Raw genomic sequence first — 22283 nt, 5'->3', positions numbered from 1 at the left:
TGGTATGCTTGTGGATATCATTTCACATTGAAAGAAAGCAAAGTTAATGTTGGTCTGGGTGTGATTCAGGCCAATACAATGCACTGTTAAAAGGTGAAAATGATGAAGCATTTATATGTATCTATTTATTCATACATCCAAGGACTTGTAACTTGCTCTGGACCTAGTCACAGGGAAACAGTCAGAAGTAGGTATATGCACACTGATAAATTATGAATCATATCCACTTACCATGAATTAACCACTTTCTCATTTCAATTCCACTTTGCATTTTAATATTACATGAGTCATCATCCTCGGTCATAGTGAGAGTGGCTCCCACAACTAAATCAATACTTAGTGTTGTCATTATATAGTATCTTGTTTGCATGTGAGCACAATGGTGAATATTCCCGATGGTCATTACATTTAGCATACTACAGTATATTTATGAGATTCCCTTTTCCCTAATTTGAGGTGGTTTCAATCTCATACATAAACAATGAAATGCATTTTCATGGATAATAAGGTTCACTCTGGGCCACCCTATTGGTCGGTAGCATTACCCAGTGCAGCATTCTCCAACTCAATCTAAATTAGAAATGAGTGCTGTTTCCACATTGCTTAGCTTTGTACTTTGCTTGTCTGGTGTATCTTTGACCTCCAAGTTCGCTAGTAGTGCAGCCTGTGCTTTGTGAAATGCAACAAGGCTTCCACCAAGTCTACCAACTGTGCCAAGAAACAAACAAAAATAGTTGCATTGTTTTCTGATAGGCATCATATGCCTCATTCTTCTCCTTTTCCCTATCTTTTTCAGGGACAATTTTACTAATATGCATGCAAATACATGCATTTCAACACATTCTCATCAAATGAATAGCTGTGTAAAAAAGCCTAGCCAATGGGGCCCTGGCAAGGACCATTTCAACTAATCTTTGCTTTGGACTGTGTCCATGCAGTACGAATCCACGCTCCAATGTTACTGCAGTTATTTCAAACAATTCTGATTCCTCCTTTTTTATCCCCCTCAGCTTGGCACTTTCAGGTCATCAGAAGGGGAGTTTTTTGTGGAGCCCCTTCACAGCTACAATGGAGAACACTATGAAGAAGAACACACCAAACCTCATATTGTGTACAGGAAGAAGGCCCCAAAGAAAGAGGCAGCCAGGGAGGACACTGCTTGTGACACATCAGGTACAATGAAATGATGCGAGGAGAGATGCAATGGAGATTTTTGTTCTGATGCTTTTTTTTGTTGTTTTTTTTGTGAGAGAGAGAGCGTGAGAGCGAGAGCAGAGCGCGAGAGAGCTGAGTCAGTTTCATTACGTAAGCCAGTTTATCAGCTGACAGAGTCAGCCTTCACCTGGTGTCTGATGGCTCTAAGTGGAGAGGAGAAGAGAGAGGATGGGACTCCCTGTTGAGAGCTGCTAAATGTGTAAACAAATGTGTATGTGTGTGTGTCTTAGTCTGCCTGATAACATATCCAGCCTAACAAGTTCACACAGACATAAGCAAGGAAGGATAATCATTGTCTCTCAATTACAGTATTATATCCCAAAACTCCAGTATATGATTTGCAATAGGAACTTATTATAGTCATTTTACTATTACAGTCATGACCAATGACCATACTACTGCGCTTGTTTAGACTTTGGTGTAAAGCAGTGGCATCATTTTGCTCATAGAACTGAGGAAACACAGTAAAAACTGTTTGAAGTTGTGAATGAATGTTGGAAATCACCACACTGTCTGTGTGTGTGGACCATTTCAGTTTGTCGGTGATGTGTACACCGAGGAACTTAAAACTTTCCACCTTCTCCACTGCTGTCCCGTCGATGTGGATAGAGGGGTGCTCCCTTTGCTGTTTCCTGAAGTCCACGATCATCTCTTTTGTTTTGCTGCCATTCAGTGAGAAGTTATTTTCCTGACACCACACTCCGAGGGTCCTCACCTCCTCCCTGTAGGCTGTCTTGTCATTGTTGGTAATCAAGCCTACCACTGTTGTGTCGTCTGCAAACTTGATGATTGAGTTGGAGGCGTGCATGGCCATGCAGTCATGGGTGAACAGGGAGTACAGGAGGGGGCTGAGAACGCACCCTTGTGGGGCCCCAGTGTTGAGGATCAGCGGAGTGGAGATGTTGTTTCCTACCTTCACCACCTGGGGGCGGCCCGTCAGGAAGTCCAGGACCCAATTGCACAGGGCGGGGTCGAGACCCAGGGTCTCAAGCTTAATGATGAGTTTGGAGGGTACTATGGTGTTGAATGCTGAGCTGTAGTCAATGAACAGCATTCTTACATAGGTATTCCTCTTGCCCAGATGGGATAGGGCAGTGTGCAGTGTGCAGTGTGATGGCGACTGCATCGTCTGTGGACCTATTGGGGCGGTAAGCAAATTGAAGTGGGTCTAGGGTGACAGGTAGGGTGGAGGTGATATGATCCTTGACTAGTCTCTCAAAGCACTTCATGATGACAGAAGTGAGTGCTACGGGGCGATTGTCATTTAGTTCAGTTACCTTAGCTTTCTTGGGAACAGGAACAACGGTGGCCATCTTGAAGCATGTGGGGACAGCAGACTGGGATAGGGATTGATTGAATATGTCCGTAAACACACCAGCCATCTGGTCTGCACATGCTCTGAGGATGCAGCTAAACATGCCGTCTGAGCTGGCAACCTTGCGAGGGTTAACACGTTTAAATGTTTTGCTCACGTCGGCCATGGAGAAGGAGAGCCCACAGTCTTTGGCAGCAGACCGCGTCAGTGGCACTGCATTGTCCTCAATGCACGCAAATACGTTTTTAATTTTTCTGGATGCAAGACGTCGATGTCCGCGACGGTGCTGGTTTTCTTTTTATAATCCGTGATTGTCTGTAGACCCTGCCACATACGTCTCGTGTTTGAGCCGTTGAATTGCGACTTCACTTTGTCTCTATACACTTTGCGTGTTTGATTGCCTTATGGAGGAAATAACTACACTGTTTGTATTCTGCCTTATTTCCAGTCGCCTTGGCATGATTAAATGCGCTGGTACGTGCTTCCAGTTTTGCGCGAATGCAATCCACGGTTTTAAGTCACAGTGGGTACACTTCCTTATAAACTTGCCCACCGAGTCAGTGTATACGTCAATGTTATTATCTGAGGCAACCCAGAACATATCCCAGTCGACGTGATCGAAGCAATCTTGAAGTGTGGAATCCGATTGGTCAGAACAGCGTTGGATAGACCTAAACACGGGCGCTTCCTGTTTTAGTTTCTACCTATAGGGGAGCAACAAGATGGAGTCATGGTTAGATTTGCCAAAATGAGGCCTTGTATGCATTGTGGAAGTTAGAGTAGCAATGGTCGAGCGTGTTACTCGCTCGTGTACAGCAATCGATATGCTGATAGAATTTAGGTAGCCTTGTTCTCAAATTAGCTTTGTTAAAATCCCCAGCTACAATAAATGCAGCCTCAGGATATATGGTTTCCAGTTTGCATAAAGTCCAATGAAGTTCCTTCATGGGCAGATATAACAAGTTATGAGTGGTTCTTTAGTGACTGACATACAGTATCTGAAAGACAATGTAACTGTAACCAGTCATTCTTATGATCTCACCATCCTTCAGTCAAACACATTGTGGCACAGCAATTTCACATGAACAACTGATTGCACAGAGTTGTATGCAGATGCTATGCACACCACAAAGCAGTATGTCCAAAAAGTCAGAGGTTATTCAAGTTTTCAAGTGCAAGGGGCAGGATATTGATGCATTTTACGTCTAATTTCCTGTAACTGGGTACTTTTTCAGCTCATGCACAGGACAACCATTTTGGAAGTTCTTCCTAGTATCGCCAAATCTCAGTTTATTTCTAAAAGTTCCTGTTGACTCTTGTACTTCCTGTGATCATTTGATAAGAAAACACGATAGGCACACTACCATGAAGACACTGTGTAAATTCTATTGTAGGAAAGTGATGCCAACTTCAAACATTTAAATATTAATTACTATGAAAATAAATCTGAATGATGTTGAGTAATATGCAAGACATTTCACTGCTCATAGGTGTGTGTGTGTGTGTGTGTGTGTGTATTTTTGAGTGTGTTACAGCTCAGATTTTATGACCTGAACATTTATTTGAGTTCATATATGTTTTTGAAAATGTGGGGATGAAAACAGTGGCTTGCGAAAGTATTCACCCCCCTTGGCATTTTTCCAATTTTGTTGCCTTACAATCTGGAATTAAAATAGATTTTTTTGGGGGGGGGGTTGTATTATTTGATTTACACAACATGCCTACCATTTTGACGATGCAACATATTTTTTTATTGTGAAACAAACACGAAATAAGACAAAAAACTGAAAACTTGAGCATGCATAACTATTCACCCCCCCCCCAAAGTCAATACTTTGTAGAGCCACCTTTTGCAGCAATTACAGCTGCAAGTCTCTTGGGGTATGTCTCTATAAGCTTGGCACATCTAGCCACTGGGATTTTTGTCCATTCTTCAATGCAAAACTGCTCCAGCTTCTTCAAGTTGGATGGGTTCTGCTGGTGTACAGCAATCTTTAAGTCATACGACATATTCTCAATTGGATTGAGGTCTGGGCTTTGACTAGGCCATTCCAAGACATTTAAATGTTTCCCCTTAAACCACTCAAGTGTTGCTTTAGCAATGCTTAGGGTCATTGTCCTGTTGGAAGGTGAACCTCCGTCCCAGTCTCAAATCTCTGGAAGACTGAAACAGATTTCACTCAAGAATTTCCCTGTATTTAGCACCATCCATCATTTCTTCAATTCTGATCAGTTTCCCCTGTTCCTGCCGATGAAAAACATCCCCACAGCATGATTCTGCCACCACCACGCTTCCCTATGGGGATGGTGTTCTCGGGGTGATGAGAGGTGTTGGGTTTGCGCCAGACATAACGTTTTCCTTGATGGCCAAAAAGCTTAATTTTAGTCTCATGTGACCAGAGTACCTTCTTCTATATGTTTGGGGAGTCTCCCACATGCCTTTTGGTGAACACCAAATGTGTTTGCTTACTTTTTTCTTTTCTGGCCACTCTTCTGTAAAGCCCAGCTCTGTGGAGTGTACTGCTTAAAATGGTCCTATGGACAGATACGCCAATCTCCCCTGTGGAGCTTTGCAGCTCCTTCAGGGTTATCTTTGGTCTCTTTGTTGCCTCTCTGATCAATGCCCTTCTTGCCTGGTCCGTGTGTTTTGGTGGGTGGCCCTCTCTTGGCAGGTTTGTTGTGGTGCCATATTCTTTAAAAATGTTTATAAATGATTTAATGGTGCTCCGTGGGATGTTCAAAGTTTCAGATATTTTTTTATAACCCAATCCTGATCTGTACTTCTCCACAATTGTGTCCCTGACCTGTTTGTAGAGCTCCTTAGTCTTCATGGTGCCGCTTGCTTGGTGGTGCCCCTTGCTTAGTGGTGTTGCAGACTCTGGGGCCTTTCAGAACAGGTGTATATATACTGAGATCATGTGACAGATCAGGTGACACTTTGATTGCACACAGGTGGACTTTATTTAACTAACTATGTGACTTCTGAAGGTAATTGGTTGCACCAGATCTTATTTAGGGGCTTCATAGCAACGGGAGTGAATACATATGCACCCACCACCTTTCTGGGGGTTTTTTTCATTATTTTTTTCCCATTTCACTTAACCAATTTGGACTATTTTGTGTATGTCCATTAAATGAAATTCAAATAAAAATCCATTTAAATTACAGGTTGTAATACAACAAAATAGGAAACACTTCAAGGGGGATGAATAATTTTGCAAGGCACTGTATAAGACATTGTGCAAGCTTTTACAAAGACCCTTTGTAGCTCTGGATTTTCAAAAAGGTTATATCTTTCAGTCTGATAAGAATCATGGGTAGCAGAAACAGCTCAACTTTTGTGCTAGAGACGGGGTCGAAAAGAAGAGTGGAGGGGTATTTGTGCTACTCCATTACATTTGGTTGTCATGTCAAGATTAAAATCATACTCAGAAGTCACCCTGAGTCATCCTTGGTGCTCCTCCTTGAGATGTTGGGGCTTTTCTCCATCTTTGGTGCTTGGCCGAGTGCCAGACTTACCTAAAGTGAACGCAACCCACCCCCTCATCTCTCCTCCTCTCCTCCCCACTCCTTCACTTTCCAGGCCCTTGGACGTCAACACATTTGTTTTGTCTCATTCTTTCAGCAATAATATACAAAGAGCAGTAGCATATTCCCTTTGTATGCATTCACAAGCATCCCCTGGCAGTAGCAGAACAACTGTGCTTTCAAGTAGGCTTGAGCGGTATACTGTATATACTGTATATCGGGGTACTTTGAAATACTGACGTTACGGTTTTCAATACCGTCAAAACAATTGATTTAAAAAACAAACATTTATTGCGGGCCCTTAAAGCTCTGGGATGCGTACTACACCACTAACTATCTAAGATTTTCCAAATAAGTGATCTCCTGCTCAGGGCTCCAGCTATGCATTTGGTTTTCTAACTTGCTAGTTAAGTGGCAAGCTTGCCAGATCAAGCTTATTGGTTACAACAGAGACAATCTAGTCCTTCTTGGATCAAGATCCCTGCTGTTTGGAAAGAAATACCGCCTCTTGTGTGCACTGCCGTTAATACAGTAGATCCCAGTATGGGACAGGAACTGATACCACTTAACCCTACTTTCTAGGAAGAGAATGACAGTTTATTGTCTGATAAATGTAATAGCCTTTCATACAAGCTTGCAGTATAAGCTTGTGTTTTATATTGAGAGTATTATATTCATGACCATCTCTTTTCCAGGACATAAACACAGACACAAAAGGAACAGGGACAAGGTGAGGAGACGTCCGATGGCCAGCAGCAGCGGCATGCTGAATGACCTGGAGAGCCTGTCTGCCGATCCCTTCTCCAGATCAGAAAGAGAGAGCAGCAGACAGCCGGCTAATGAAAGCAGCGGTGACTCAGGACCTCACAGGAGATCAAAGCGCTTCCTCTCCTATCCCCGCTTTGTAGAAGTCATGGTGGTGGCAGACAGCAAGATGGTGGAACATCACGGGAGCAACCTTCAGCACTACATTCTCACGTTAATGTCCATTGTAAGTTCTGCTCAGTTAACCACCCGCCCAATGGCCAGCCAGCCTTTTTGATTGTAGGGGAGTGGGGCTGTATTCTGTTGTGTCCCAGGCCATGGGCAGCAGGCGGAGAGCTCAGAGGGTAAGGCCCATGGCAGGAGTAAACAAAAATGTTCAAACGGTCAGGAGAGGGGCAGCATGAGGTTTACCTGTCTGACAGCTTTGATGAAAGTGAAAAAATGAGCTCAGGTATGTCACATAGACGGCATATTCCTGGCCACTTCATATAAAGGCCTCCTCTGGAGTCTGTGGCTGAGAACCTAGGGGGTAGCTAGCCTGGCCTATATTCTGATCTTGGCAGTCTGCATTCGCTACAGGATCTGAGTACAGCCATAATAAACCTCTCAAACAAGACAATGAGACCAGGTTTTCTTCCCCATAAAACTGCATGTTGATTTTGAATGTCTGAACCACTGATTGAGTACACTCCTAAAGGGTTTGATGAATGTTGGATACTGAAATGTATTGATGTTAAAAAAACGGTTGATTTTTCTGTCTATAATCTTTTCCTTCAGGTGTCTTCCATCTACAAGGATCCCAGCATCGGAAATCTGATTAACATTGTGATTGTGAAGTTAGTCATAATCAACAATGAGCTGGTAAGATTACAACACTAACTCTAATCCTAATCCTTTTCAGAGAAATACAATGCATTTGAGTCATTCATAAGCCCCGTGAGCACAGTACAGTACTGTAAACCTCTCCCTTGTTCTCTCTACTGTAGGATGGCCCTACCATTTCCTTCAATGCACAGACCACTTTAAAGAACTTCTGTATCTGGCAACAGAGGCAAAATCACCAAGATGAGAACCATCACTCCCACCACGACACAGCCATTCTCATCACCAGGTACACTGTCACTGCTACCACGACACAGCCATTCTCATCACCAGGTACACTGTCACTGCTACCACGACACAGCCATTCTCATCACCAGGTACACTGTCACTGCTACCACGACACAGCCATTCTCATCACCAGGTACACTGTCACTGCTACCACGACACAGCCATTCTCATCACCAGGTACACTGTCACTGCTACCACGACACAGCCATTCTCATCACCAGGTACACTGTCACTGCTACCACGACACAGCCATTCTCATCACCATCTCTCGGAGTAACGGCTAAAGTGTTGTGTTGACAGTCTTAGCTTCGAGCCACGGTTGGGGCTACCCCCAAAATCCGCTATAATATGTTGTCTTTTATTTATTCTCTGGTGTCACAGTGCAATGGGATTCTGGGGTGTGAAACCAGTGACATAACTTCCATCTGTGTGTTCTTCACAGGCAGGACATCTGTCGAGCGCGGGACAAGTGTGACACATTAGGTAAGAGGAGCTCTCTAGACACATGCAATAAAGACTGCAACATAACGTTTGATTGGTGACAGTTTCATAATAATATTGATGTACTTATTATGATGCTGCTTTTTAGGGTGCTAATGACAATGTAATGATGATGAAGGTGATGATGGTGATGACAATGCTCTAATAACAAATATGATGATGATTATACTCTTGGTTTGCAGGGCTTGCAGAGCTGGGTACAGTGTGTGATCCATACAGAAGTTGCAGTATTAGTGAGGACAATGGACTCAGCACTGCGTTTACTATCGCCCATGAACTGGGCCATGTGTGAGTACAGCATGCTCTCTATTCTTTGATTGATTTCATGTAATCACAATTTTGCAGCTGTATTAGTTTGTCATGCTATCTCAGACAAGTGTCTTGTATGGCCCTGGTTTTGCTCTCAAAATCTTTCTAAGATCCAAGACTTAATTCAGCATGTAAAAAGTCCCAAGTCAGCATGTAAAAAGTCCCAAGTCAGCATGTAAAAAGTCCCAAGTCAGCATGCGCCAGCCAGCCTTCATCCAGCTTGGCCAAACAACTCCAGGCCGCTACATTGGAGACTGTTACTGACTTTAACAACCCCTGTGTCTTAAGACAAATACAATTTTTTCGCAACACACACAAAAGGTGGGATTGTTGAATTCCATTCTTACTGGCGTCAAGCGGTGACACCGCTGCTGAAGTCTGCTTAGCGACAATGCTTGTGGAATGCAGTACCTGTCATACTGTACCATAGAGGTGCCATACAGTACAGTACAGTACCATGGGAGAGAACTACCGTACTATATAATAAGTATCCCCTCTGACCCTACTATCCCAGACACTGGCCCCGGCACAGACCAGCTTGTAATGTTAACCCCAACCAGCTCAGTCAGTTAACCCTGTGTGTTACCATTCTGCTGCCTAAAGGATGAGGTTTAGTAGTTAGCTTAGCAATCAGCCCAACATGTAGGTTTATTGATGGTGGGTTAGAGGGTTAGACCTGTGTGTTGTGGTGAATATATGTTCTCACTTGTGGTTTGGCCTCCTGACAGATTCAACATGCCCCATGATGACAGCAACAAGTGCAAAGAGGAGGGGGTTAAAATACAGCAGCATGTGATGGCACCCACACTCAACCACTACACTAACCCCTGGATGTGGTCCAAGTGTAGCAGGAAATACATCACAGAGTTCCTTGAGTATGTAAAGGACATTGTTTTCTAGTATAGACATTCATGTCATTATGGAGAAGTGTTATTGTCGTTAGCGTTAGTAGCACCAGGCTCTTATCGCAGTAAGGGTTAAATGACCAGTCAACTATTCAATCAAAACTGGTATCTGGACATTTCTGGGTTAAAGGGAAACAACATTACTTCTGTGTTGTGAGTGTATGTTTGGAATTTGTAATACTTTCAGATATGTTTGTTTGTAGAGCGCCAGGTATTGTTTTCATAGCAATAGCCTTGTAGTACTGTACATACATTACAGTAGTGGTTCTGTTATTGTACAGAATGCTGCCTGTCCACCTGTACTGAGTGTGTTTTCTGTCTGTTTGTGTCTTTGTTTTTTTTGTTTTTTCTTTAAGTCATTTTATTTTTATTTCTTAATAGCACAGGGTATGGCGAGTGCTTACTTGATGAGCCCATTTCTAGGCCATACAGTCTGTCACAGCAGCTGCCTGGACGGATATACAATGTCAATAAACAATGTGAATTGATATTTGGGCCGGGAACACAGGTGTGCCCATATATGGTAAGAGAATGCACCATGCGGTATTAAAATGTTATGTTTTGTACGTTGGTCTGTCAAAGACGAAAAAGTACCCAGACACTCAGTTCACTGTCTAGTCCTACATTAATGTAGTCTATGGCTCCAGACATTCAATACTAGAGTCACCTTAATCTGTTATGTAATATCCAATTGCTGTCCCAGTTGGCTCTCAGCTAGGCCTTCTGCATGTGTTCAATATTTTGTTTACATGCTACACCTCCTGTGAAGCCCTGCAAGCTACTGGGCTTGATGTTTCTCAGGGATTAGTTTCAGCTTTTGTTTAAAGGTAACACACCTTGTAAGAAATACAAGAGTATACAGCACTGTGTCTGTGTTTGTGGATGGAGCTCAGGCAGGGGGATGGTAACAGTGTGTGTTCTCCAGGTCCAGTGCCGCAGGCTGTGGTGCACCAGCCCTGAGGGGGCCCAGAGGGGCTGCAGGACCCAACACATGCCCTGGGCCGACGGAACAGAGTGCTCTCCAGGAAAGGTAAGTAGCAGAGAGATCTACCACAATATATAGGGATCTGACAGGGAGAAGGACGAAAATGAACAGATTGTGATAATTGGAGAGGGTGAGATAAAGAGAAAGATCAAATTAAAAGTGGGAAAATAAAAGGGACTAGCACCAGATACTTATGTTGTGTGTACACAGAGAGAGAGAGAGAGAGAGCGGCAGATATAATCAAATAGTTTAATTTGCCTGTGCATGAACATACAAACACACTCACATACACCCCAAGCCAGCTTAATCACTATGCTGGAGCATACTGGAAATGTTCAATGTTATGAACTGTCAAAAACACCCCATAAATAACCACAAAGGAAACTTTGATTTGAACTTTCTTTGTTTCTGCTGCTATTTGAATGACTCATGACTATAAAATCTGTTATTATTTCATCAAAAGCACAAATTACAAAATAAAAAATAAGTTCAGAGAAGCCTGCCACAAAATCAATTTACCAATGACAACTCGATATGAACTCATAATTGAACATGAGTGGGGCACACGTGGTAGTTGCTCCAAATCCCTCCATTTGTTCAAACATATTTGCAACTTGGGTTAGGATGGATTTGTTTTCTCCAGAGCTGGTATTACTACGAGGCAGTAATAGGCTTATGGTAGAATAGAGGCTTGCTTATGGTGTGAATAGAGGCTTGTGGAGATTGCCCTATCCATTACTGGTTTAGTGTAGCTTCTAATTAGGCCCTCTACCAAACTCTTCACTTCCTGGCTGTCTGTCTGACATAAAAGAGCTGAGGTCCCACAGCACACATGTTCAGAGCCTGCTCTGTTTACACATTGTATTCCTGCACACAAACCAACCAACCTGCTCAACCCTTCAACACTGAGGCTGCCGACTTTTACAATGCAGTTGTTGTTGCCAACGAAAATGGATCCTCCGCTATAACCTGAAACATATCTTCTCCTTTGAGTTCACTTACCCTCGGACAGACACATTTATAATGGATGTCTTTTTTGGGTTCTGTCTTTTTCCATTCGTTTTGTAATTTTTCCCAGATTAACATCAAAGGAGGTTGTGAAGTACTTTCAGATAGATGTGTTGCCAGTGTGCAGGCTAAGGTTTCATTATCTCATGCTCTTCTTCTCTCTCTCTCTCTCTCTCTCTCTCTCTCTCTCTCTCTCTCCACAGCACTGTAAACATGGCCAGTGCATTACCAAAGAGCACGATGCCACGCCAGTGCAGGGGGCGTGGGGAGGCTGGTCTCCGTTTGGCTCCTGCTCGCGGACGTGTGGCGGGGGCATCAAAATCGCCGACCGCGAGTGCAACCAACCCATGTAAGCACAGCCTTTGTAGTCATGCACATCTACTGGACTGTGTCTCCCTTGGAGCTGCCGTGGTCAATGTACCATACCATCAAGCCTCCTTAAATGAATTCTTTCCATATCAATCCGAAAGTACAAGATTTGACTATGTATTTATTTACCACCTTTATCCAGGCCCAAGAACGGGGGGAAGTACTGTGTGGGGCGCAGGATGAAGTTCCGCTCATGTAACTCAGAGCCCTGCTCCAAGCAGAAGAGAGACTTCAGAGAGGAGCAGTGTGCGGCCTTTGATGGCCGGCACTTCAACATCAACGGTCTACCTCCTAATGTGCGCTGGGTACCCAAGTACAGCGGAAGTAAGAACATCTTCTCTCTCTTGACACCTGGTTTTTGCATCTTTCTAACACATAGAAAAATCTCTATATGTACTGGACTGTTTAGACCTTTAGAAATGGTGCTGTAAGTAAACTAAGGCTTCCTGTAGATGTGCTCAAAGCACTCTGTGTGCTCTGTGAATCAATGTGATCCAGATTGAGGACGCTAAGTAAACTTGTTAGAGCATCCATATGGTTGAATTCATTAGCCCCTTTAATGTGGTCAGTGGACTGTTTTCACCATTCCCCTTTCCTCTCCTGTCCTGTAGTTCAGATGAAGGATCGCTGTAAGCTGTTCTGCAGGGTGGCTGGCAGCACCGCCTACTATCAGCTCAGGGATCGGGTCATCGACGGCACGCCATGTGGCCCCGACACCAACGACATCTGTGTGCAGGGCCTGTGCAGGGTGAGACTGACACACAGCCTTTAACAGCTTCAGTCTGACAGCTAACTTAATATATCATTCATAACAGTAATAAGATAATAATGACATTGTTTTAAAATGAGAAGAATATTGATCACAGAGGTCCCTATTAGAGGGAACTTGAACTAAACCCAACTATATCAGAATAGAGTTTCACTTTGGTGCTGTTTACGATAGAGAATTCCTGTCAGATGTGGTACAGTGATATGGACTTAACACACTTAACCGGGTTAGGTTCTGTGTATTAGGCAACTATTTTCTTAGGTCATATGGTTTTTATCCCTGCAGGCTAGCAGAGTGTTGCAGAGTACAGTACAGGATTTCATTAGAATGCCACTACTTTAGTTACATTATCTCACAAATACTAAAATCCTAGCTGCATCAATGTGTATCAATGAGAATCTGCCAAGCAGATGACTTTTATGTTGTAGCACAAGTTGGATATTTATCCTTTCATGTCCTATACCCCCCTTTCCCTCCCTCTCATCATCTGCCTTCTCCTCTTCTTCCTCCTCCACTTCCTTCTCCTCTTCCTCCTCGACTTCCTTTTCCTCATTAACCACCTCTCCATTCTCCTTCTCATACCTGTGCAGCAAGCGGGATGTGACCATGTGTTGAATTCCAAGGCGAGGAGAGATAAGTGTGGTGTGTGTGGCGGTGACAACTCCTCGTGCAAGACCGTGGCAGGCACCTTCAACATGGTGCGCTACGGTGAGCCTAGGGCCAGTCGTGGTGTTCAAACTATGTATCATCACAATGACTGAAAAGGGTCACTGAAAGCTTTTCATTAGCCCATTATACACTACTGTTCAAAAGTTTGGGGTCACTTAGAAATGTCCTTGTTTTTGAAAGAAAAGCACATTTTTGTCCATTAAAATAACATCAAATTGATCAGAAATACAGCTGATAATGGGCCTCTGTACGCCTCTGTAGATATTCCATTAAAAATCAGCCATTTCCAGCTACAATAGTCATTTACAACATTAGACATAGTTAATGTTGTAAATGACTATTGTAGCTGGAAATGGCTGATTTTTTATGGTATATCTACAGAGGCATACAGAGGCCCATTATCAGCTGTATTTCTGATCAATTTGATGTTATTATAATGGACAAAAATGTGATTTTCTTTCAAAAACACATTTCTAAGTGACCTCAAACTTTTTATCAGCAACCATCACTCCCGTGTTCCAATGGCACGTTGTGTTAGCTAATCCAAGTTTAATACTTTAAAAGGCTAATTGATCATCAGATCATTAATTGATCATTATGTTAGCACAGCTGAAAACTGTAGTCGTGCCCCGGGGCCTCCCACACCTCTTTCTATTCTGGTTAGAGCCAGTTTGCGCTGTTCTGTGAAGGGAGTAGTACACAGCATTGAACAAGATCTTCAGTTTCTTGGCAATTTCTCGCATGGAATAGCCTTCATTTCTCAGAACAAGAATAGACTGATGAGTTTCAGAAGAAAGTGCTTTGTTTCAGGCCATTTTGAGCCTGTAATCTAACCCACAAATGCTGATGCTCCAGATACTCAACTAGTCTAAAGAAGGCCAGTTTTATTGCTTCTTTAATCAGAACAACAGTTTTCAGCTGTGCTAACATAATTGCAAAAGGGTTTTCTAATGATCAATTAGCCTTTTAAAATGATAAACTTGGATTAGCTAACACAACGTGCCATTGGAACACAGGAGTGATGGTTGCTGATAATGGGCCACTGTATGCCTGTGTAGATATTCCATAAAAAAGCTACATTAGTCATTTACAACATTAACATTGTCTACACTGTATTTCTGATCAATTCTATGTTATTTAAATGGACAAAAAATTTGCTTTTCTTTCAAAAACAAGGACATTTCTAAGTGACCCCAAACTTTTGAACAGTAATGTACACTTAAGCAATAAGGCCTGAGGAGGTGTGGTATATGGCCAATATACCACGGCTAAGGGCTGTTCCCATGCACGACGCAATGCAGAGTGCCTGGATACAGCCCTTAGCCATGGTATATTGGTCATATATCACAAACCTCTGACGTGCCTTATTGCTATTATAACTGGTTAGCAACGTAGAGCAACGTAGAGCAGTAAAAATAAATGTTTTGTCATACCCGTGGTATACGATCTGATATACCATGGCTGTCAGCCAATCAGCATTCAGGGCTCGAACCACCCAGCTTATAATGACCACTAACTTAGTCATGTCCACTCAGAGACGTTGAGTTCTCTTCTGCTTGTTGTGCTGCAGGATACAACGAAGTGGTGAGAATACCCAGTGGTGCTACAAATATTGATGTTCGTCAACACAGCTACTCAGGGAAACCAGAAGACGATAACTACCTCGGTAAGACTCAGACTCACTATCAAAACACTATTTTAGGGTCTTGTTGGCTGTTGGATTTAAACATGTTGTCACGCCCTGACCATAGAGAGCCCTTGGTTTTCTATGGTGTTGTAGGTCAGGGCGTGATTAGGGGGTGTTCTAGTCTTTTCATTTCTATGTTGGTGCTCTCGGTATGGTTCCCAATTAGAGGCAGCTGATGTTCATTGTCTCTGATTGGGGATCTTACTTAAGTTATCCATTGTTCCCACCTGGGTTGTGGGATATTGTTTTGTGTATGTGTATGTAGCACCACTACTTTCACGTTTCGTTGTTGGTTTATTGTTTTGTAGAAGTTTCACTGTTTATTACAAGATGTGGAACTCTAATCACGCTGCGCCTTGGTCCGTCCATTCAAACGAACGTGACACATGTCTACCTTTCAGAGGTGTCGAAAGGTTTAGTATTCTCTTCTTGAGCAGATATGAGATGGTTCAATGGCGCCAGAAGGGATGGCTGCCGTTTTACGGGATCCTAAACAATTGTGCTATTTTGTGTGTTTTTTCACGTTGTTTGTAAGTTATTTTGTACATGATGTTTTTGCCACTGTCTCTTATGACAGAAAGATATTCTGGTTATCAGAACAGCAATTACTCACCTCGAACTGGACAAAGATTCTTTCTTTACTGAGAAAGATGGGAAAGATCCAGGTGCCTTGTGAGAATTCGCCAGCGAGTGGGTAACCCACCTCTACCATCCGTCCTATTGGCCAGCATGCAATCATTGGAGCATAAACTGGATAAACTGGATGAGGTCCGTTCGAGGCTATCCTACCAATGGGACATTAAAAACTGTAATATCTTATGTTTCACCGAGTCGTGGCTGAGCGACGACATGGATAATATACAGTTGGCTGGGTTTTCCATGCATCGGCAAGACAGAACAGCTACCTCCGGTAAGACAAGGGGTGGTGGTCTGTGTCCATTTGTCAATAACAGCTGGTGCGCAAAATCTAATATTAAAGAAGTCTCAAGGTTTTGCTCGCCTGAGGTAGATTACCGCATGATAAGCTGAAGACCACAATATTTCCCTAGATAATTTGTATCTATATTTTTCATAGCTGTCTATATACCACCACAAACCGATCCTGGCACTAAGACCACACTTAACGAGCTGTTGTCACAGGCGTCAAAATGAGTAGACCAAGGTGCAGCGTGGAATATGTTCATTTTGTCGTTTAATGCAAAAATGAACACTTTACAAATTAAACAAAAATGACAGCCGACAGTTCTGTCAGGTACTTACAACTAAACAGAAAGCAACTACCCACAAAACCCAAAGGAAAAAAAGGCTGCCTAAGTATGGTTCCTAATCAGAGACAACGATAGACAGCTGCCTCTGGTTAGGAACCATACTCGGCCCAACATAAAGAAATACAAAAACATAGAATGTCCACCCCACACCCTGACCTAACCACATAGAGAAACAAACCCTCTCTCTCAGGTCAGGGCGTGACAGCTGTATAAGGCCATTAGCAAACAAGAAAATGGTCATCCAGAGGCGGCACTCCTAGCGGCCGGAGACTTTAATGCAGGAAAACTTAAATCTGTTTTACCTAATTTCTACCAGCATGTTCAACCAGAGGGGAAAAAAGATCACTATTTTTACTTCTCACACAGAGACGCGTTCAAGCAAAAACTCAGAATTACCAGTGACTCGCTCAATACGGGAGTGGTCAGATGATGCAGATGCTAAGCTAGAGGACAGCCTTCCTAGCACAGACTGGAATATGTTCCGGGATTCATTTGATGGTATTGAAGAGTATACCACATCAGTCATCAGCTTCATCAATATGTGCATCAATGACGTCGTCCCCACCGTACGTACATACCCCAACCAGAAGCCATGGATTACAGGCAACATCCGCACTGAGCTAAAGGGTAGAGCTGCCTCTTTCAAGGAGCGGGACTCTAACCCGGACACTTATAAGTAATCCCGCTTTGCCCTCTGACGAACCATCAAACAGGCAAAGAGTCAATACAGGACTAAGTTTGAATCCTACTACACCGGCAGGGCTTCCGAACTATTACGGACTACAAAGGGAAGCCCAGCCGCGAGCTGCCCAGTGACATGAGCCTACCAGACGAGCTAAATTACTTCTATGCACGCTTCGAGGCAAGCAACACTGAAGCATGCATGAGAGGACTAGTTGTTGCGGACGACTGTGTGATCACGCTCTCTGTAGCCCATGTGCGTAATACCTTTAAACAGATCAACATTCACAAGGCCGCAGGGCCAGACGGATTACCAGGACATGTACTGCGAGCATGCGCTGACCAACTAGCAAGTGTCTTCACTGATATTTTCAACCTCTCCCTGACCGAGTTTGTAATACCAACATGTCTTAAGCAGTCCACCATAGTGTCTGTGCCCAAGAACACTAAGGTAACTTGCCTTAATGACTACTGACCTGTAGCACTCACGTCTGTAGCCATGAAGTGCTTTGAAAGACTGGGCATGGCTCACATCAACACCATCATCCCAGAAACCCCACTCCAATTCACTTACCGCCCCGAACAGATCCACAGATGACGCCTACATCAGAATGCTGTTCATTGACTACAGCTCAGCGTTCAACACCATAGTGCCCTCAAAGCTCATCACTAAGCTAAGTACCCTGGGACTAAACACCTCCCTCTACAACTGGATCCTGGAATTCCTGACGGGCCGCGCCCAGGGGGTAAGGGTAGGCAACAACACATCTGACACGCTGATCCTCAACACGTGGGCCGCTCAGGGGCTCAGTCCCCTCCTTTACTCCCTGTTAACCTACGACTGCATGGCCAAGCACTACTCCAACACTACCATTAAGTTTGCAGACGACACAACGGTGGTAGGCCTTATCACCGACAATGATGAGACAGCCTATAGGGAGGAGAAGGTCAGAGACCTGGCAGTATGGTGCCAGGACAACAACCTCTCCCTCAACGTGAGAAAGATAAATGAGATGATTGTGGATTACAGAAAAAGGAGGGCTGAGCACGCCCCATTTACATCGACGGGGCTGTAGTGGAGCAGGTTGAGAGCTTCAAGATTTTTGGTGTCCACATCACCAACAAACTATCATGGTCCAAACACACCAAGAGAGTATTGAAGCAGGCATGACAATGCCTATTCTCCCTCAGCAGACTGAAAAGATTTGGCATGGGTCCTCAGATCCTCAAAAGGTTCTAAAGATGCACAATCGAGAGCATCCTGACCGGTTGCATCACCGCCTGGTATGGCAACTGTTCGGCCTCCTTCCGCAAGGTGCTACAGAGGGTAGTGCATATGGCCAAGTACATTAATGGGGCCAAGCTTCCTGCGATCCAGGACCTCTATACCAGGCGGTGTCAGAGGAAGGCCCAAAAAATTGTCAAATAGTCCAGCCACCCTAGTCATAGACTGTTCTCTCTGCTACTGCACGGCAAGCTGTACCGGAGCGCCAAGTCTAGGTCCAAAAGGCACCTTAACTGCTTCTATCCCCAAGCCACAAGACTGCTGAACAGTTAATCAAATGGCTGCCCGGACTATTTGCATTGACTTCCTGTTTTTTTACACTGCTGCTACTCACTCTGTATGATCTATGCATAGTCACTTTACCCCTACCTACATGTACATATTACCTCAATTACCTCGACTAACCTGTACCCCCGCACATTGACTCGGTACCACCCCTGTATATGGTTGTTATTTTATTGTGTTAGTTTCTTTTTACTTCAGTTTATTTAGTTAATATTTTCTTAATAATACATTGTTGTTTAAGGGCTTGTAAGTAAGCATTTCATGGTAAGGTTGTAATTAGCGCATGTGACAAATAAAATAGATTTTATTTGATTAGATTTATGGTTGGTGGTTCTACTGTACAGTAGTGTTCTGCTTGTCTTCAGCTGAGAGCTTTGAAGGGCCCATTGAACCTGGCCTGTACGAGAGTTTAGGGCCCACGTGCTAACGCGTTAATGATCCAGAACTCATATAGCCCTCTGTGGGCCATTTCATTCTCTCTGTGCTACTCGTAAAGGTCACTATGCCTGTGTTTCTTTGTGTGCGTGCTTGTTTGTGTGTGTGTGCGTACGTGCATGTGTGACTGTCTGGGGCCTTCTCTCTGTGCTACTCGTAAAGGTCACTATGTTTGTGTTTCTTTGTGTGTGTGTTTGTGTGCGTGTGTGTGACTGTCTCTGCGGTTGAGCTGGGGCCTGAGGAGGAACAGGGGGTAAGAGGGCTTGCGGGAAGTGGGCCGGTCTCTGCGGCCACATAACTATGATGTGTGAAATGGCGAGGAAAGTAACTCAGGAAATTAGCTCCATAATCGCATTAGTGTGAATGTGTGCAGCAGACAAACTGATGAACAGAACAGGAGGAATGAGATTCCTCCAGGAGGAATGCAGGATTATTTTACCCCAATTAGGTTTATCTGTTCTCTGTTGCAGGCCTTGTTGTAAATGAAAACATCAGCTGTTTTGAGGCTCTTTTTTTATCACTGAGTTAAGTGAGAGTTTGTTTACAGTTGACCGACTCTCAGTGTAGCCAACTCTACAGTATGTCCATGTAAACACTCAGCCAACTCTACAGTATGTCCATGTAAACACTCAGCCAACTCTACAGTATGTCCATGTAAACACTCAGCCAACTCTACAGTATGTCCATGTAAACACTCAGCCAACTCTACAGTATGTCCATGTAAACAGTCTGTTTGATTTCCTCAACAAAAGGAAAAATGACTTTAGAGTAGCTGAGCTCATCAAAGACACGTGTGTTTTCTCACCCTGTCCCATACTGTACTTTCAGACTCCTATGCCATCCTTTTTATTCATGCCAGTGTCATCTCCTCTCTCTTTATGTGCAGCTGTTTCAAACATCAGAGGGGAGTATCTGCTCAATGGAGAGTTTGTGGTTAGCATGTTTAAAAGGGAAATCAAACTGGGCAACACCATCATCGAGTACAGCGGATCTGACCACATCATTGAGAGAATCAATTGCACTGACCGCATCGAAGAGGAGATCATTGTCCAGGTAACAATTCCTTACCTGACTGTTGAGAAGGTGACACAGTAAAATGGTTATGATGCAAATGGAACAGAGGAACTGTACCTATTGTTCTATTCCTCTGCCCCCCTCTCACTCCGCAGGTGCTTTCTGTAGGTAACTTGTACAACCCAGACGTCCGGTACTCCTATAACATCCCCATCGAGGATAAACCCCAGCAGTTCATCTGGGACGCCTACGGGCCCTGGCAGGAGTGTAGCAGGCCCTGCCAAGGTGAGGGCTGGGGGAGGGATGTGAAGGGAACGGAGGAGAGGGGGTGTAGGGGTTATGGGGGTAAAGAGAAGATAGTGGAGGAGTGTGGGAAAGGAGGTGTGGTTGAGGTGAAAGGTCGGGGGAGAGAGGAGTTGAGGCTGTATGTGGTTGTATCTGACCACCATGAAGTCCTCTTGTCTATAGTCGCCAACACGAAAAAAGCTCCTGCAACCAAGGGTTTTATAGAAAGTTGAAAAGTAGACATTTCTTTTTAAATTGTATAGAATAGTGGACTCTACGTTCTTGTCAGGGTGTGTGAAGCATCAGGAGTCAGATGGAATTCAGGTGCAAAATTGTGATATTTATTAACAGGTGCAGAAGGTGAGCTGGATCTATGACAAGATGTTGACAGACTCTGACTTATACAGATACACTAAATGGCCAATATACTGAAGCTTCAATTAGCTTCTAAGACAGAGCACCTTTAAACTAGGCAGAGCTCCTATAACTTTGACAAAGCATCAATGATTGCACACAGCTGAGTTTAGTAGGCCTAGACTAGAGCATTGGATAACATGTCACTCCATGTCACTCCAGCCTATGCTCTCCTGAAAATGGGCACCTGAAGCCCAACCTGTAACACTGAGATAATACAAAATGCACCTAAACAGGTATTTCATCAATTATTATTAGCCTAATAATTCCCTTTACAATCAATACTTCTCAATAGTTGTCTTATCAATGTAGATAGGCTATTATTAGGAAAACACCCCTCGACATAAAAGATTTGGAGAATCATAATTGTGTTTCCTTGATTCCTCCGGTGCTCTCTCCCCGCCGCCTCCTCAAAACACATTGGATGAGGAGTTCAGAGGAATCAAGGAAATGCTATTGAGATTCTCCCATTGTAATTACTTGGCGCATGTGAGCGGCCGGCGCGCTCTCTCCAAATCAGTAAGCAACCTGCGGTGGTGAGTACAGCTCAGGGATACAAATGGAACTTAACTTCTTAATAAACAATGTTAAACATTTCTACTCGCGTGTATAGTTGCAAAGCTAGCGGTAATTTACCAAGGTTATCGGAATCTTCAGTAAGATTCTTTGGTAATTTATGCTTGAATAACTTATATATACTCATGAACAATATGGAAATAGATATAATAAATGGTTACCGTATTCATTTATTATATCTATTTCCATATTGTTCATGAGTTTCTAGTAGATAGAACATTTGGTTTAAGAGAAAATAGCCTAATTAATGAAAATAGCATCTGATCAATAATGTCATTATTTTCAATTAACAGCAACTCTTCAACTAGTGACTTTTTTCACAACTACCACCAGGTTGACGACAAAACAATTACATATTGACATAATAATTTTTTTTAAATATAAAGAACGTTTCATGCTCAACTAAGTTTATGGTTTATATTTAGGATAATGATTACAGCTTTCTCCTATTAAATCATCCTTTTAAATGATGTCATATATTTTACATTAAGCATCTCCAATCCAAAGTTAAATCTAGAACCGGCTATTTCACAACAAAGCCTCCTTTACTCATGCTGCCAAACATACCCTCGTAAAATTGACTATCCTACCGATCTTTGACTTCGGCGATGTCATTTACAAAATAGCCTCCAACACTCTACTCAGCAAATTGGATGCAGTCTATCACAGTGCCATCCGTTTTGTCACCAAAGCCCCATATACTACCCACCACTGCGACCTGTATGCTCTTGTTGGCTGGTCCTCGCTACATATTTGTTGCCAAACCCACTGGCTCCAGGTCATCTATAAGTCTTTGCTAGGTAAAGCCCTGTCTTATCTCAGCTCACTGATCACCATAGCAACACTCACACGTAGCACGCGCTCCAGCAGGTATATTTCACTGGTCATCCCCAAAGCCAACACTT

General features: G+C 43.4%; 1 protein-coding gene across 1 annotated transcript in view; it reads left to right on the top strand.

Moving 5' to 3' along the window:
* adamts9 (ADAM metallopeptidase with thrombospondin type 1 motif, 9) overlaps nucleotides 1-22283 on the top strand; it is a 42354-nt gene that overhangs the window by 2365 nt on the left and 17706 nt on the right. Inside the window, exons 3-18 of the mRNA XM_014133425.2 lie at nucleotides 1011-1173; nucleotides 6754-7049; nucleotides 7601-7684; nucleotides 7810-7934; nucleotides 8376-8416; nucleotides 8617-8722; nucleotides 9472-9618; nucleotides 10030-10171; nucleotides 10574-10678; nucleotides 11845-11990; nucleotides 12153-12334; nucleotides 12622-12758; nucleotides 13370-13487; nucleotides 15019-15114; nucleotides 19976-20142; nucleotides 20259-20388. Coding sequence (XP_013988900.1) covers nucleotides 1011-1173; nucleotides 6754-7049; nucleotides 7601-7684; nucleotides 7810-7934; nucleotides 8376-8416; nucleotides 8617-8722; nucleotides 9472-9618; nucleotides 10030-10171; nucleotides 10574-10678; nucleotides 11845-11990; nucleotides 12153-12334; nucleotides 12622-12758; nucleotides 13370-13487; nucleotides 15019-15114; nucleotides 19976-20142; nucleotides 20259-20388 — 2185 coding nt within the window. The remainder of the gene's footprint in view (nucleotides 1-1010; nucleotides 1174-6753; nucleotides 7050-7600; nucleotides 7685-7809; nucleotides 7935-8375; nucleotides 8417-8616; nucleotides 8723-9471; nucleotides 9619-10029; nucleotides 10172-10573; nucleotides 10679-11844; nucleotides 11991-12152; nucleotides 12335-12621; nucleotides 12759-13369; nucleotides 13488-15018; nucleotides 15115-19975; nucleotides 20143-20258; nucleotides 20389-22283) is intronic.

The sequence above is a fragment of the Salmo salar genome, chromosome ssa12 (assembly GCF_905237065.1).
Source record: "Salmo salar chromosome ssa12, Ssal_v3.1, whole genome shotgun sequence".
In the NCBI taxonomy this organism is placed as follows: domain Eukaryota; kingdom Metazoa; phylum Chordata; class Actinopteri; order Salmoniformes; family Salmonidae; genus Salmo; species Salmo salar.
The sequence above is the reverse complement of the archived record's forward strand: the minus strand, read 5'-3'. Positions and strand labels throughout refer to the sequence as shown.